The 14,397-nt window shown below is 42.1% G+C and overlaps 1 protein-coding gene across 2 annotated transcripts in view; it reads right to left on the reverse strand.

Annotated features, from left to right (window-relative positions):
• The window catches only part of NVL (nuclear VCP like), a 63,817-nt gene that overhangs the window by 11,614 nt on the left and 37,806 nt on the right, over window positions 1-14,397 (reverse strand). For both annotated transcript variants that reach the window (XM_065400758.1, XM_065400757.1), the window contains exons 19-20: window positions 11,179-11,285; window positions 5,163-5,239 (exon numbers count right to left, since the gene is read on the reverse strand). In XM_065400758.1, coding sequence (XP_065256830.1) covers window positions 5,163-5,239; window positions 11,179-11,285 — 184 coding nt within the window. The remainder of the gene's footprint in view (window positions 1-5,162; window positions 5,240-11,178; window positions 11,286-14,397) is intronic.

Raw genomic sequence — 14,397 nt, forward strand, 5'->3', positions numbered from 1 at the left:
TCTCAGTAATTTACACCTTGGGGTTGGGAATGCAGAAAATAGAGAATTTGGTACAAAGGTTACATATGCTTCACAAAAAACAATAGTTGAGTTAGATTCACTCAGAGGATCCTATATCACTTGGAAGATTATAAACTATAGTGCATTTGATCCTGAATAAACCTTCTGACACAGAGACAAGAGGGAACAGCTGGCTTATTGATTCTTCATTGAAATATGCATTCCTGAGACCCACCTAAGGCATCCAGATTAGGTATTTCAGACATTAACCATAGCTCTGAATTTATTTTGTAGACTAGAACTAAGTACAGCAGCCGTTCCTAGCTTTTTTTAGTCAGAGTTGCATTTCACAATGGATTGGCACCTGGGCATTCCCTGTCCCCATGCAACTGTCCTATGTCATCTTTGTCTGCTTCCTCATCCTCCACATCTCCTTTCACTCTTTCCCTTCCTCCTACTATCTCGTTTACTCTTTTGAGGTCTGTGATAAATGAAGGGAGGGGGTAGCTCCCTTTTATGGACACCAAATCAGCCAGTTAGCTATAAAATCCCCTGCTAATAGCTGTTCTCTACTTGCTTTACCTGTAAAGGGTTAAAAAAAGTCCACAGGTAAAGGAAGGAAGTGGGCACCTGACCAAAAGAGCCAATGGGAAGGCTAGAACTTTTTAAAATTGGGAAAAAAACTTTCCCTTTGTGTCTGTTGTTGTTCTCCGGGGAAGAGGAGAACAGGGCAGCAGTTATGCTGTGAGAAGCTGAAGGCCAGGTATGAAAATCATCAGAATTATACCTAGAAATTGCTTATTTGGAAACCCAGATATGTAAGTAGATCAGAAATGTCTAGAAAGACATGATTAGGTTTATTTCTTTTATTTTGTAAGGCTTCTGGACTTCTCTGTGCTAACCCCAGATGCTTTTGTTTTGCTTGTAACCTTTAAGCTGAACCTCAAGAGAGCTATCTTGATGCTTTTGTAATTGTTTCTTTTAAGATCTAGCAAAAAGCCTAAGTTCCAAATGTATTTCCTTTCTTTTTGGGTTTAATAAAATTTACCTTTTTTAAGAACAGGATTGGATTTGTGTGTCCCTAAGAGGTCTGTGCATGTGTTGTTTAATTAGCTGGTGGCAACAGCTGATTTCCTTTGTTTTTTTTCCTCAGCTCTTCCTGGGAAGGGAGGTGAAAGGGCTTGAGGGTACCCCACAGGAAGGAATCCCCAAGTGTTCCTTCCTGGGTTCTCAAAAGGGGTTGGGTTTTTTTGCATTTGGGTGGTGGCAGCATCTACCCATCCAAGGTCAGAGAGAAGCTGTGACCTTGGGAGTTTAATACCAGCCTGGAGTGGCAAGTATTCATTTTTAAAATCCTTGCGAGCTCCCACCTTCTGCACTCGAAGTGCCAGAGTGGGGAATCATCCTTAATGTGGGCTTTTTACTCTTCACTTTGCTCTCTCCCCAGGCTTCACCTCCTCTTTATTTCATTTTCCACCAGCTGAGCCTGGCAGGCCGCCAGCTGCCTTGTGTTAGATCTTTTAACCCCACTGGAATTACCAAGCACTTTTTTCCGCAGGGCTACCTGTTATCATGGATAAAAGAGGAGACAAAGCAGGCAGTCTGAGAATGGGCAAGTCTGGTCATAGTCCTATCCAAGGGAGCGTACTTCACCCACGGCTTGGGGAATACTGAACTATTGGCCTCTTAAGGCTCCATGTCCACAAATAGTGATTAGATCAGTCTTAACAATAGCTGGAAACAAAATGCTGTAAGTTATTCACAAATCAGTAGACTGGTACATGGCATGTAAGTCATACAAAACTAAGTCTTTAATACCTTTGGCTCAAGCAAACAAATGTATTTAAGGAGTTATTTAATCACCAGATAAATATATCTCTTATAAGCCATTTAAAGAAGAGTTAGCAAGAACCAATAGGTCTGTACCCACTTTGTTTTACATTTATTAAATCAAATGCAGTGGATATTGAAATTTTATTTGCTCAATATTTATAATTGTTTTGCAGATCTAGCAATGAGAACTTCAAACACCTGGATACATGGACTGAAATACTCTCCAGTTCATTGCACATTCTTTAATTACCTTCAGAGCCTCTGCCAAACTGTTTGTTTGCAACTCCCTACATAGTCACAGCAGATATCCTTACCCTTCATTCACTCACAGAAACTATATTCCCCTTCCTCCCCAATGGTGAAGCACATCAGCACTGCCATCTGCTGTGTGCATCCTAACATTTGCTCACCTCTCTCTACTTGGATGATAAACGGGTTCCTGCATTTGAAGCATAGACTGAAAAAGACTCAAAGTCAGTGAACTGAATTCACTATCATGAAGTGGAGAAAGGAGCAATGGAAAATGCTACATCATTCAGATGTATAACAAGGAAAAGTCCAGCCAACAGTTCAAAAGTTCCTCTTTCTAGTCAACTCAGAGTTAAACTTACTTAGGGGGAACAAGTTTAAGTGGCTGGAAAATGCAGTAACTTATCACCTACCCATTTCCTGTCTCTTTCTCTTTAAAAGAAGTTGGGGTTAGAGGATAGCAGAGAGGAGGGTAAAGCTGCACAAACCTCTTTCCTCCTTCTCACCATGCTGCCAGAAGGCTCTGGAAGGGGGCAGTGCAGTGGAGACCACCTCCTCTCACTCCAGAAGGTTTTGGAGGGAACAGAAAAGACATCACTCCTTCTCTATTCAGGCATTTAGATGGAGTGGAGCTTCATATTAACTCAGACATCTAGTAGCCAGAGGCTGTCCCGTCACCACGAGCTGGGTCCAAGGACAGGAGCCTGCCTTTGTTAGAAATCCTAGGTGATCACCCCGTCACCTCCTTACCAACACCTGGGACAGGGAAAAGTGGGAGCCTGTGCTCATTTAAAGTATTGTCATAGAACCTTGCTGGCGGGGGCTATTACAGACTGGGTCTAACTGGGAAACACATGTTGTTTTGTGACCTCCATTTTGATTTTGTGAATGCCATTTTGTGATTATAATAATCATTGCAACTTTCACTTAGCAGTGCAACTTCCAGATTGGATTAAGACACCCACATCGGGTTGAAAACCATTCTAATCCTGACAAGGTCAGTCTATCCTGGACACGGTGTCCTCATGCTATGGTGGGGGACACCACGACATGCAAGTGGACCAGACTAAGGAGAGGGAAGCTAGGAAGGGCTGCCTGGCCTAAGGCCACTAACCAGCCCTCAGACTAACTAGGAGCAGAGCCGGCTCCAGGCACCAGCCGAGCAAGCTAGTGCTTGGGGCGGCAGCTTGTAGGAGGCGGCATTCCACCCAATCCTAGGGCGGCACAGCCACTTTTTTTTTTTTTTGTTCCGCTCCGGCTGCCCTGTAGGGGGCGGCGGCACGGAGGACGGGAGTGCCCTGCAGCAAGCCCGGCAGGGCAGCCCTCGTCCTTCCCTCCCAGTCGACCGGAGCAGCGCAGAGCCCTCCCGGCAGTGCCCCGCTGAAGCCCTGGCCGCCCCCTTCTCTCTCTCCCACCGCTCCCTTCCCGCTAGCCAGGGCACATCTGCAGCACAGGGAGTCCCCCTGCACCCTGGCTCGGCCGCGCCGCAGGTGTTTTTTTCTTTTTTTGCTTGGGGTGGCCAAAAAGCCAGAGCCGGCCCTGACTAGGAGAGGAGGGGGGGTGAGATCAGAGCAGGGGGCTGCGTTATTTTCCAAAGATCTGTAACTCTCAAGTGCTTTCAAGAGTAAAAGTATCTGTGGTAAAGAAACTCTTTTGTTGGGTAGGAAATTGGTACATCAGTTTTTCCATAACAACCACCTCCCTTTAAAAACAAAAACCATTCATCTGCAGCTGGACTTAATTAAATAATTAAACAACTCCCTTGCTAAGCCTGTGTTCCTTGCTTTAATGCCATAGTGTCCACACATCCTTCCATTGACTCCCCCTTCTCTATTGCATCCAACAGAAGCTGCTTATCTTCATTTTCAAGGCCTTTAATGAACTATCCCTGCTCTACCTATCATCTCTCATTCACTATCGACTGTGATGCCAGCTTTCTTTGCCCAACTGTTAAATTTTCAAACAAGCACCGTTGTGTGCTCTCCAGTGCTGCCCCTCATGCTTCGATGGAGCTCCCCATAAATATCTGCAAAGCCACCTCATCATCCTTCAACACCCTCCTTAAAACTCTCCTTTGCCATGATGTCTACACAAAACAAAAACAACCCCCTGGCAACAGTTAGGCCACCAATACACTGATATCACTACCTATTATATAGGGCAATACTGTCTCATTGTTTCCTTGTAGTTTCCCATCTGTCTGTCTCCACCTGTTGTCTCTTGTCTTATACTTAGATTGTAAATTTTTTGGGGTAAGGACCATGTTTTTGTTCTGCGTACAGTGGCTAGCACAATGGGATCCTGCCCCATGACTAGGGCTCCTAGGTACTACAGTAATAATTACTTTAACCACAACATCAACCATCTTAATTTTTTTACACTGAAAATTATTTTTATTGCACAGTACAGAGATTAAGAGTGCAAGGTCTTTAGGGGAGCAATTATTACCTCATAAAAAAACTTAAGATTAACTAATCAATCCTGTCTATCAGTTTAAAGCTTTGAGGAGTTGTGCAGTGCTATGGTTTGCAAATGACTGATAAGAGTGGTTATTAAATTTGCATCAAATCCATCCTTTGGACATTTGTACTACATGAAGGCTCCTCAGGATAAAATATGCCTCCAATACTCTGTGTCACATACAATACAAACGTTATCCATTTCTGTGAACTAACTCAGAGAACAAGCTGCATGTACCAGTTTTGCCTACCCCCTTTTACTACCGATAACTGTGGATCCAGTTTAGAGAGAGGTTTCACATTTTGTACCTGTGGTTCAGTGTAAACATTGCAGAAATAGAGACAAGGCAAAGAAAAAAGGACACGGTGGGCTTTGCTCAGCTACAGTAGTGTCAGGCACCACCAGACTATTGTGTAGGAAGAGGAAGCCTGTACCATCTACAAAGTCTTAGTAAACCCCTGGAAAAACTTCAAGTGTAAGTGATGGAAACAGAGGGAAAGGTGTCTGAGCTCTGAGAGTCAGCAAGTCCAATGTTCCTGTTAAAAATAATGTAAAACACATTAACATGAGTAGGACATTTCTCACTGCACGCATTCGAGTTAAAAATAGAAGACACTCACGTATAGCAATCACAACGCTGATCATAAGCAATTTCTTCAAGGTTTACATCAACATCCAAAGGGGGTCGGGTACCATCCTAAGGAGTTGGGGGTGATGGGAGAAGAAAAGAAATGGTATTTTTTTAGAAATAAGAAACCCCCAAAGTGACTATCACACAAAGATCATGTTGTGATCAGGCTGCACAATTTCCTGAGACTACAGGGGTGGGGGATTAGTACACCTCAGAAATGGACAAGAATGAAGACCAGGTCTGCAGAACCATTTGACACGGAATTGATTCAGAAAATGCTGCTAAATTCCAGTGCTGAGGCTAGGTGAGACAAGGTCAGCATTACCCTTACAGAGAGGAGGAGGACTGTCCAATTATGCTGTTCACAATTCAAGAAGGATGCTGAAAAACTGGAGAGGATTCAGAGAAAAGCTACAGGAATACAGGATTGGAAAACATGATTTATAGGGAAAGACTCAAGGAGCTCAATCTATTTATCTGATCAAAGACATGGTTAAGGGGTAACTTGATCACAATCTACAAGTACCTACGTGAGCCAAAGAAATTTGATAATCGGAGCGCTCTTCAATCTAGCAAACAAAAGTATATAACAAGATCCAATGGCTGAAAGTTGAAGCTGGACAAATTCAGACTGAAAATAAGGTGCAAATTTTTAATAGTAAGGGTAACCACTGAAACAATTTACCAAGGGTTGTGCTGGATTCATCATCACCTGAAATCCTTAAATACTTTCCCCCCAAAAATATATGCTATAGTTCAAACCGGAATTAATTCAAGGAAATCTATGGCCTGTGTTAAGCAGGAAGTCAGAGATGATTACAGCTGTTCCCCCTGGTCTTAGATTAACGTAAAGCAGGAGTGGGCAAACTACAGCCCACGGGCAGCGTACAACCCGTCAGACATTTTAATCCGGCCCTCAAGCTCCCACCAGGGAGTGGGGTCGGGGGCTTGCCCTGCTCCATGCGTGCTGTGGCGCCGAACGGCTCCCGGAAGCAGCGGCATATGCCCCCTCCAGCTCCTACGCGTAGGGGCAGCCAGGGGACTCCACACACTGCCCCCACCCCAAACACCGCCCCCGCAGCTCCCATTGACTGGGAACCGCGGCCAATGGGAGCTGCAGGGGCAGCGCCTGCAGACGGGGCAGCGAGCAGAGCCGCCTGGCCGTACATCCGCATAGGAGCCGGAGGGAAGACATGCTACTGCTTCCAGGAGCTGCTTGAGGTAAGCGTCACCTAGACCCTGCACTCCTGACCTCCTCCTGCGCCCCAACCCCCTGCCCCAGCCCGGAGCCCCCTCCTGCACCCTGAACTCCTCATTTCTGGCTGCACCCCAGAGCCCACACCCCCAGCCAGAGCCCTCATCCCCCCAACCTCATGCCCCAGCCTGGAGCCCCCTCCCGCACCCCAAACTCATCCCCAGCCCCACCCCAGAGCTTGCAACCCCAGCCGGAGCCCTCACCACCACCCCAGCCCAGAAACCCCTTCCGCATCCTGAACTCCTCATTTCTGGCCCCACCCCAGAGCCTGCACCCCCAGCCGGAACCCTGACCCCCCCACACTCCAACCCCCAAGTTTGTGAGCATTCATGGACCGCCATACAATTTCCATACCCAGATGTGGCCCTCGGGCCAAAAAGTTTGCCCACCCCGATCTAAAGTGTTGCAGGACTATGGTATAGCATGTCTATCTACTTCCTCTCCTCCTTTACACACATATTCTTAAAGCAGAGTGTAGGGTCGACAATGTTAGTTAGCCAAACTTTTTCCAGCTTTTCTTTAAGAGAAAATTTTCTGGGGAAGAAGTAGATTGAAATCAAGTAATGGAGAAATGTATGCAGCATAGTTGCAGCCATGTTGGTCCCAGGATATTAGAGAGACAAGGTGAGTGAGGTAATATCTTGTATTGGACCATTTTCTGTTGGGGAGGGAGACAAACTTTTGAGCCACACAGAGCTCTTCTTCAGGCCTGGGAAAGGTATTCCCAGTGTCACAGCTAAATGAAAGGTGGAACAGATTGTTTAGCATAAGTAGCACATTTTCTAAGGAACCATTCAAGGTAGAGTGGCCTGTTAACAGCTCTGCAGTCCTAGGACAAGAAGAGGCGGTTAGCGGGTTTAAGATTGTTGTAACAAGCCATAAATCCAGTGTCTCTGTTCTGAATACCTACACAACACTTCCAAAAGATGAGCCTGGGAGCTTAAATTCATAACTCTGCTAGATGCTAAAAATCACGGACTGAACAGCGACACTAGATTTATGGCAAGATTTCTGTACCAGCTTGAATTTGTACAATTACCCATTGTGCCATGTGCATCTGAACTAGACTGTAAACTCATTAGTGATGAGACCTTGTCTTATGTTTTATATGGTGTTGAGCACAATGTCCGTGCTCAAACAAGGGTCCATGTATCCACACTTTTCAGGTTTATGTATCCAGAATGTATGGGTGAATTCTTTGCAATGTCCTGAAAAAACATCTTATCCCCTATTTTAACATTTAATATTTTCCACTCTCCATGGTTACAGACTTCAGCATGGAACACTAAAACCTAGGAGTGAGATTACTCAATAGATATTTTATATTTGCTTGTAAACCAATTGTTTTCTGTGAAGTCTCTCTCCCTGAAGGTCCATCTTCATGCAATAAAAACAGCAGTTGAACATTTAAAGAAAACCCCAGTTGTCTTACAGTACAGGAGAGTCATAGTTGGAACAGCCTTACATTCATATTATGATGTTTTTCTCAGTGGGTAAATTTGGGACAATTCAATTTTCAGAAGTGGTTACATTTATACTGGACCTTTCATCTGAAGAATCCCATCTACACCCAATATCAACACTGAAATGCAGCTACCTATGCCAGTGGTTCTCAACCAGGGGTACACGTACCCTTGGGGGTGCGCAGATGTCTTCCAGGGGGTACATCAACTCATCTAGATATTTGCCTAGTTTTACAACAGGCTACATAAAAAGCACTAGCGAAGTCAGTAAAAACTAAAATTTCATACAGACAATGACTTGTTTATATTGCTCTATATTGTCACATTCATAGAATATCAGGGTTGGAAGGGACCTCAGGAGGTCATCTAGTCCAACCCCCTGCTCAGAGTAGGACCAATCCCCAGACAGATTTTTGCCCCAGATCCCTAAATGGCCCCCTCAAGGATTGAACTCAAGTCTGGGTTTAGCAGGCCAATGCAAGTACAATATTTATATTCCAATTGATTTATTTTATAATTATATGGTAAAAATAAGAAAGTAAGCAATGTTTCAGTAATAGTGGCTGTGACACTTTTGTATTTTTATGTCTGATTTTGTAAGCAAGTACTTTTTAAGTGAGGTGAAACTTGGGGGTACGCAAGACAAATCAGACTCCTGAAAGGGGTACAGTAGACTAGAAAGATTGAGAGCCACTGACCTATGCTACATGCTGAATAGTACAGGGAAGGTAAAGTTTTGAACAGAGACCCTGGGGACAAGCTTCCATTCACATGACAAGTACTATGGGATCTTTACAGTGAACTGCATGGCACTCAAGTTAGTTACTTTGGAAGATTGAAGGGCAGAGTTGGTCATGGTGAGGTCTGAACCTATGGTTGAACTTGAGGATTAGGATTTTCAAAACCATCCTCTCGTTTTGGTATAGAGAATTAGTAGAAATTTCCCAGTAGTCTCCTATTTCCAATTCCAATAAGCATCAACTTTGCATTAGAACTCCACAGCTGTATCCTAGCTTCCCGCTTCCTGGATTGGCAGGAACTGGGCTTGATGACAAGATGTTGCATTCAGTCCTCCAAGGCAGAAGGGCTGGAACATTTTGCATCACTTCAGAACAACTCTTCCCAATTGCTTCAGGCAAATTCTTCAGCTGGTGGCTAAAAGTGTTTAGATGGAAGGATGTTTACTTGTGATGCAGGAGATGGAAGGTGTGGAGTGTGTGTGGGAGAAGACGGCCGGGGGGCCTTAGAGCTCTAGTAGTGAAACACAAACACACACCCCCAGGAAAGGGATGGGTGAGAGCCACCCACTCAAAAACACATACCTCTATCCTGATTGTGTCTTGTATTCAGGTATAACAAGTTTGAATGCATGCATATAAAAAAAAGTAGTTTGATCACGCAGGTACTTTAAATATAATCTGCAAAAGGCTTGTGTCCTTTTTTGTTTATGATGTAAAAAAATGCCTGAAAGAGTATGTCTCCCATAACCTTCCTACATACTACCACCTTTACCTGGAGAGGGTGTGTTGTTCTTGTTTTTTTACATTAGAAATACAGGGTCTTTATCTAGTTTTGAAGACTTTATGCTGACTAGAGAACTAGTGCAATGACTAAGGCTACGAGTCAGTCACGGATTCCGTCATTTTACAACACCTCCATGACTTCCTAAAAATTATAATTCAGCCCCACGCAACAGGGCTGGGGCTGTCAAGGAAGGGACTTTTAGTCAGACTGTTTAAAACACTTGCATCTACCGAAACATATTGAACTTCAATGCCTGACACACACTTGGAAGTGTTGAATCTTTAAAAAAATATTCCTTTCTTCCATCATTTAAAGAGTGAGAGAGTAGCTAAAGACTTCTCCAAGATCCCCATAAATTCTCCAGTTGAATTGGGTGGGGAGGACAAGAGGGGAGGAGGTAAACCCCAATCACAATAAAACATTTTCTTCCCCCAAAAAGCTTTCCGGGTCTTCTTTGTATACCACAAAACAACAACAAAAAATGGCACAAATCCAATTTTTAGGAGATACTTAACAGGTCCCCTTTAAAAAGAAATTGTTAAAATTACAACCCCATCTCCCATAATGTGTCCTCAAAACTGACTCGTTTAAAAAAAAAAAAAAAAAAAAAAAACCCAAAGAACAGTCCTCTCTATGGCTTCAAGAGCCAATAACTGACAAGGTAACTAGGTTGTTTCAGATAGGCTGAATAAATGGAGAGAGGCTTACTTCCACAATGCTATTATACAAGAACAACATGTGAGAAACATATTTGAAGCAAGTCAGAGCCCTAGTGGGAGTCTAACTCTTGCATGAGTCATGACAGGAGCAGACATGTTCCAATCTCTCTCCACATTTTACCTTCCATTATGAGATTTATTAATAGCCCACATACATTCAACCATAACACTGCTTACAATTTCAAGGAGGTGTTTTTTTTTTAGCGCAATCCTCTTTCATGGTTTCCTCCACGTCATTCATGGAGTCTTTAAAGTCCCATCCCTTCTCTAGATACAAGCCTCAGCCAATTTTCCAATTCAAGAAAGTTTGACGAGATTCTTTCAGAGCCATCAACACACTAGTCCCTTAGTAAAAGGAAGAGGTGCTTTTGAATAATGTAAAACACTCTTCATCTCTTATTACTGAGACAGCATTGTTATGCTATACCCTTTACCTAGGAGAAAGAAACACACTGCAGCAGGAACAGAATCCAGGGCTCATGCTGGGCAGAGTAAGCCACTACCCAGAGATGGAATCCACAATTAAAAACAATTTTTTCTGCCTCTTCCTGCAGCCCCAGCACACCCAAGTCTCCTATTGATCCCAATGGGAATTACATACACATAAATAACTATTGCTGAATAAGGTCTATAGCTGGAATTTGTATGTAAACTTTTATAATTCCACCATCAAACACCTTGGTGTGACAAAGATACCAGACCCAACAGATATACAAAAGCATTGTATGCACATTCTTATGAAGAAATGAATCATCCCATTAATTTGTCCTAATTGTGAACATAACATGGGAACTAGCATTTTCAGTTTAATTCTCAAGTAAGGCAATTTTTTGATCACCTATTATTGTTCCATATCAACCTTAATCACTATGTTAAAAAGAAAAAGTTGGGTGCTTCTTTTAATGACTCTTTATTACCAGTTATTTTAATGTTTTGTCATACTGGGCCCTGCAATTCTTCTGTGATTATAGTTTGTATAGTATCATTCCACCCAACTTCAAAAGAATGACCTCTCATAGTATAGATCTCTTTCCAAATACTCACTTTGGTGATGGTCTTTAAAATAGCAAGTCGATCCACAGGTGGTGGCAAACCCACATAGAGTGTTTTATCCAGTCTGCCAGGGCGCAGAATAGCTGGGTCAATTATGTCTGAGGAGAGGAAGACAAAATATAATCCTGAAATTAGATGCAATACTAGAAATGTGTGTGGAATAAAAAAAAATGTCTTTAAGATACTGTTTCAATGATACCTCATACCAATCAGGTTAAAAAACAGAAAGAGAGATTGAATGGTTGGAGAAATTATAGTGAAAGAGATTTTATGTATATATGGTGGACATGTGCAGTCAGAGTTTTGGGATGCAATCCATAACAAAATATCACAAATTGCTGGATATGTTCTACCAAATGATCCGTTGGAAATCCTCCTGGGGCTTCCTAATGAAAATGGTCACAGAAAAGGAAATGAAGAATTAATCTCTCATCTGCTAGTAGTTGCTCGGTTATTGGTAGCCTATCTTTGGGAAAAGAAAAATAGCTCAACCATAGAGGAAAGATTAAAAAAAAAGGAGGCTGTGATTATGGAAAATTAACACACCAATTACATATCCAGCAAGATGGACAGAGAGATACTTAGATATTTGGTTACCTTTCAGTCAGTACTCAGATAAAGCATATTCATCTGCAAAAAGAGGCAGCACACCTGTCCAAGTTTTTTAATATTAACATTTGATAGACACGCCTGGTCTGTTAAATGTGTATATAGCCATTTAATTCAATTTAATAAAATCTTTAAAAACAACATATCATAGGTGTTATGATGATGCTCCCTCTGTAATATGGTACCATCCTGTTAAACAGAAAACATCAACGACCACAGTTTCATAAAAGGTCTCTAAACAAAAGCTAACCGTTGTACTGATTGTTTTGTTTCTGATATTTACCCAGCAAGGATTTGTAAACTATGTAAAAACTTCTTAAATAAAATAAAATAAAAAATAAAAATAAAATAAAAATAAAATAAAGTGTGCATGGAAGGCACAGCAGACAACATTTGAAGCTTTGAAGACAAAAAACAGTTTGATAAACTGTTACTGCCACCAAGTGGGAACCGACATTGTCTAGTTCACAGTCCACTCACGTGTCTGGTGTGACACAAGTGTAAGTCTACCCCTCAAGTATCAGTTGAGCCTACTGACAGATATAGGCAGCTTTTTCTTGTTCGGAAATATACTCAGTGAACATTTGTTTGTCACACCTGAGAGTGCTGACATAGCTGAACAAGGAGTTCTACATGAATTCACAAAAGGAAAAAATATTTTCAGCTTGTTCTCTTGGGGGTAAGGAAAGAATTCTTGCCAAATCAACTAGAGCCAAACATGTTTAAAGTAATATAAAAGGTAAATTAAGAATCAATGTTCATCTTGGCAAAGTACAGCTATGCAGGTGAAAACACTTTCTTATAAACAATCCTCCTTTTTATTGTTCATTTGCATTGCTATAGGATCTTACTCTTCTGGAAGGTAACAGAGGAGATGAAGTGTTCTTTGAACACATTAAAATATTAGATGGCGCTACAAAGCACCACATGAACTTGGTCTTCTGAGAGGCAGTGCAGACCAGGGACTCCAGACTTTATTTGGTCTTGGGAGAGAAATGAACATGGAGATGAGAGAAACTGGAATCCTTCATGAAGTCAAATGTTCGCAGGAGGCCATTCACTGTTTTTAAGTACTGCTGGAATCTATAGGAGCTTTTAAGCACCACAGGCATATATGTAGAGTCTTCAAACACAGCAGGAGTCCATAAATACTAAAAACCTATTGTAGTAAGAGAGAGGAAAAATGGTCCAATAGTTAGGGCGCTAGTCTCAGGTTTGGGAGAGACCCAGCTCCACTACACACTTCCTGTGTGAACCACAGCCAAGTCACTTAACCTCTCTCTTTGCCTTCATTTCCCAGCTGTAAAATGGGGATAATAGCACTGCCATACCTAACAGAGGTGTTGTGAGGATAAATACAGTAAAGACTGTTAGGTGCTCAAATATCCAGGTAATGGGAGCAACTTTGGATACATGATTATTAAAATCTAAAGGTATTTATTAAAAATATAAATTTCTTTGAAGACTGGTAGGAAGGTTTAGAAAGGATGCAAGAAAACACAGCTATTACAAACAACTACATATTAATGTTACAATTAAGAAAACCTAATATTAAAAAGCCTGGAAAAGCTCAATTAATCCAGACAAAGATCCTAATACCTTTATAGTTCATATATGCACTTACAAAAATTCAGAGGTGTGAAAAATTATGAGAGGTGCAAGATAGGTTCATACCAGCCTAAAGAGATGGAAAAAAGAAGGGAATCCAGCAGCACATGAGCTCTTCAGGGGGTAGACTCTCTTTTCTGTGTTTGTATGGTGCTTATCACAACGGAGTACCAAAGGAGACTGAGGCAATTGCATGCTACCATAATTTACTACTACTAATAGTAATCCTGGATTTAGAATTGTACTCTGTTTTGTGCAAAGGTTACAGTTACATTCGGTGTATTAAATATCCTTCACCTCTGAGAGAAAACTGTGAAATAAAGAGGAAATAAACAGGTCAAAGGTGTGCTGACCACCTTTTTCTTCTAGCAATACCATCAACAAACCAGTGTTTTCCCAAGATACAGCAGTCACGCATCCATTTTAATAGACAGACTGTGCATTCAGATGGCCCTAAGTAGTTAATGGCCATAAATTCACCTCTTGTGAACTGAAAGGTTGGAGAAATCTGCTGCTAGATATAGATGTTGTGGGTAAAGAAGCACAGGCAATTTATCCCTATTGCTGAAGAATCCTGGTTTCTTTCAAATCACAGACTAAGGAAATATATTAGATGAAATCATAGTCGGGTGTCACTCTAGTTGGATATCATAGATAGGAAAAAGGAATGGAAGTGCATCCATAGACATGGCACACAGACACACCTCTAGTGGTGTTAGCTACTGCAGGTATAATGGTGGAAGGTCACAGACTGAAGAGTGATGTACTGTAGACTCTTCAGCAGGCAAGGTAAGGGTTAGCCAAGATTGGTGTCCAGGCCTGCATTTTTCCCCTTATTCTTCTAAGCACAGGGCTGTCAACAACATTATCCTTTTCTGGCACAAATACACTTTCCAGGCACTATGTATGTGTGTGTGTTATGGGGAAAGTTATGCCACATTAAGAACAGATGACAAGAAGTCATTCCAATAGCTAAGAATTGCTTTTAGTGCA

This window comes from Emys orbicularis, chromosome 3, assembly GCF_028017835.1.
Source record: "Emys orbicularis isolate rEmyOrb1 chromosome 3, rEmyOrb1.hap1, whole genome shotgun sequence".
Classification (NCBI taxonomy): Eukaryota; Metazoa; Chordata; order Testudines; family Emydidae; genus Emys; species Emys orbicularis.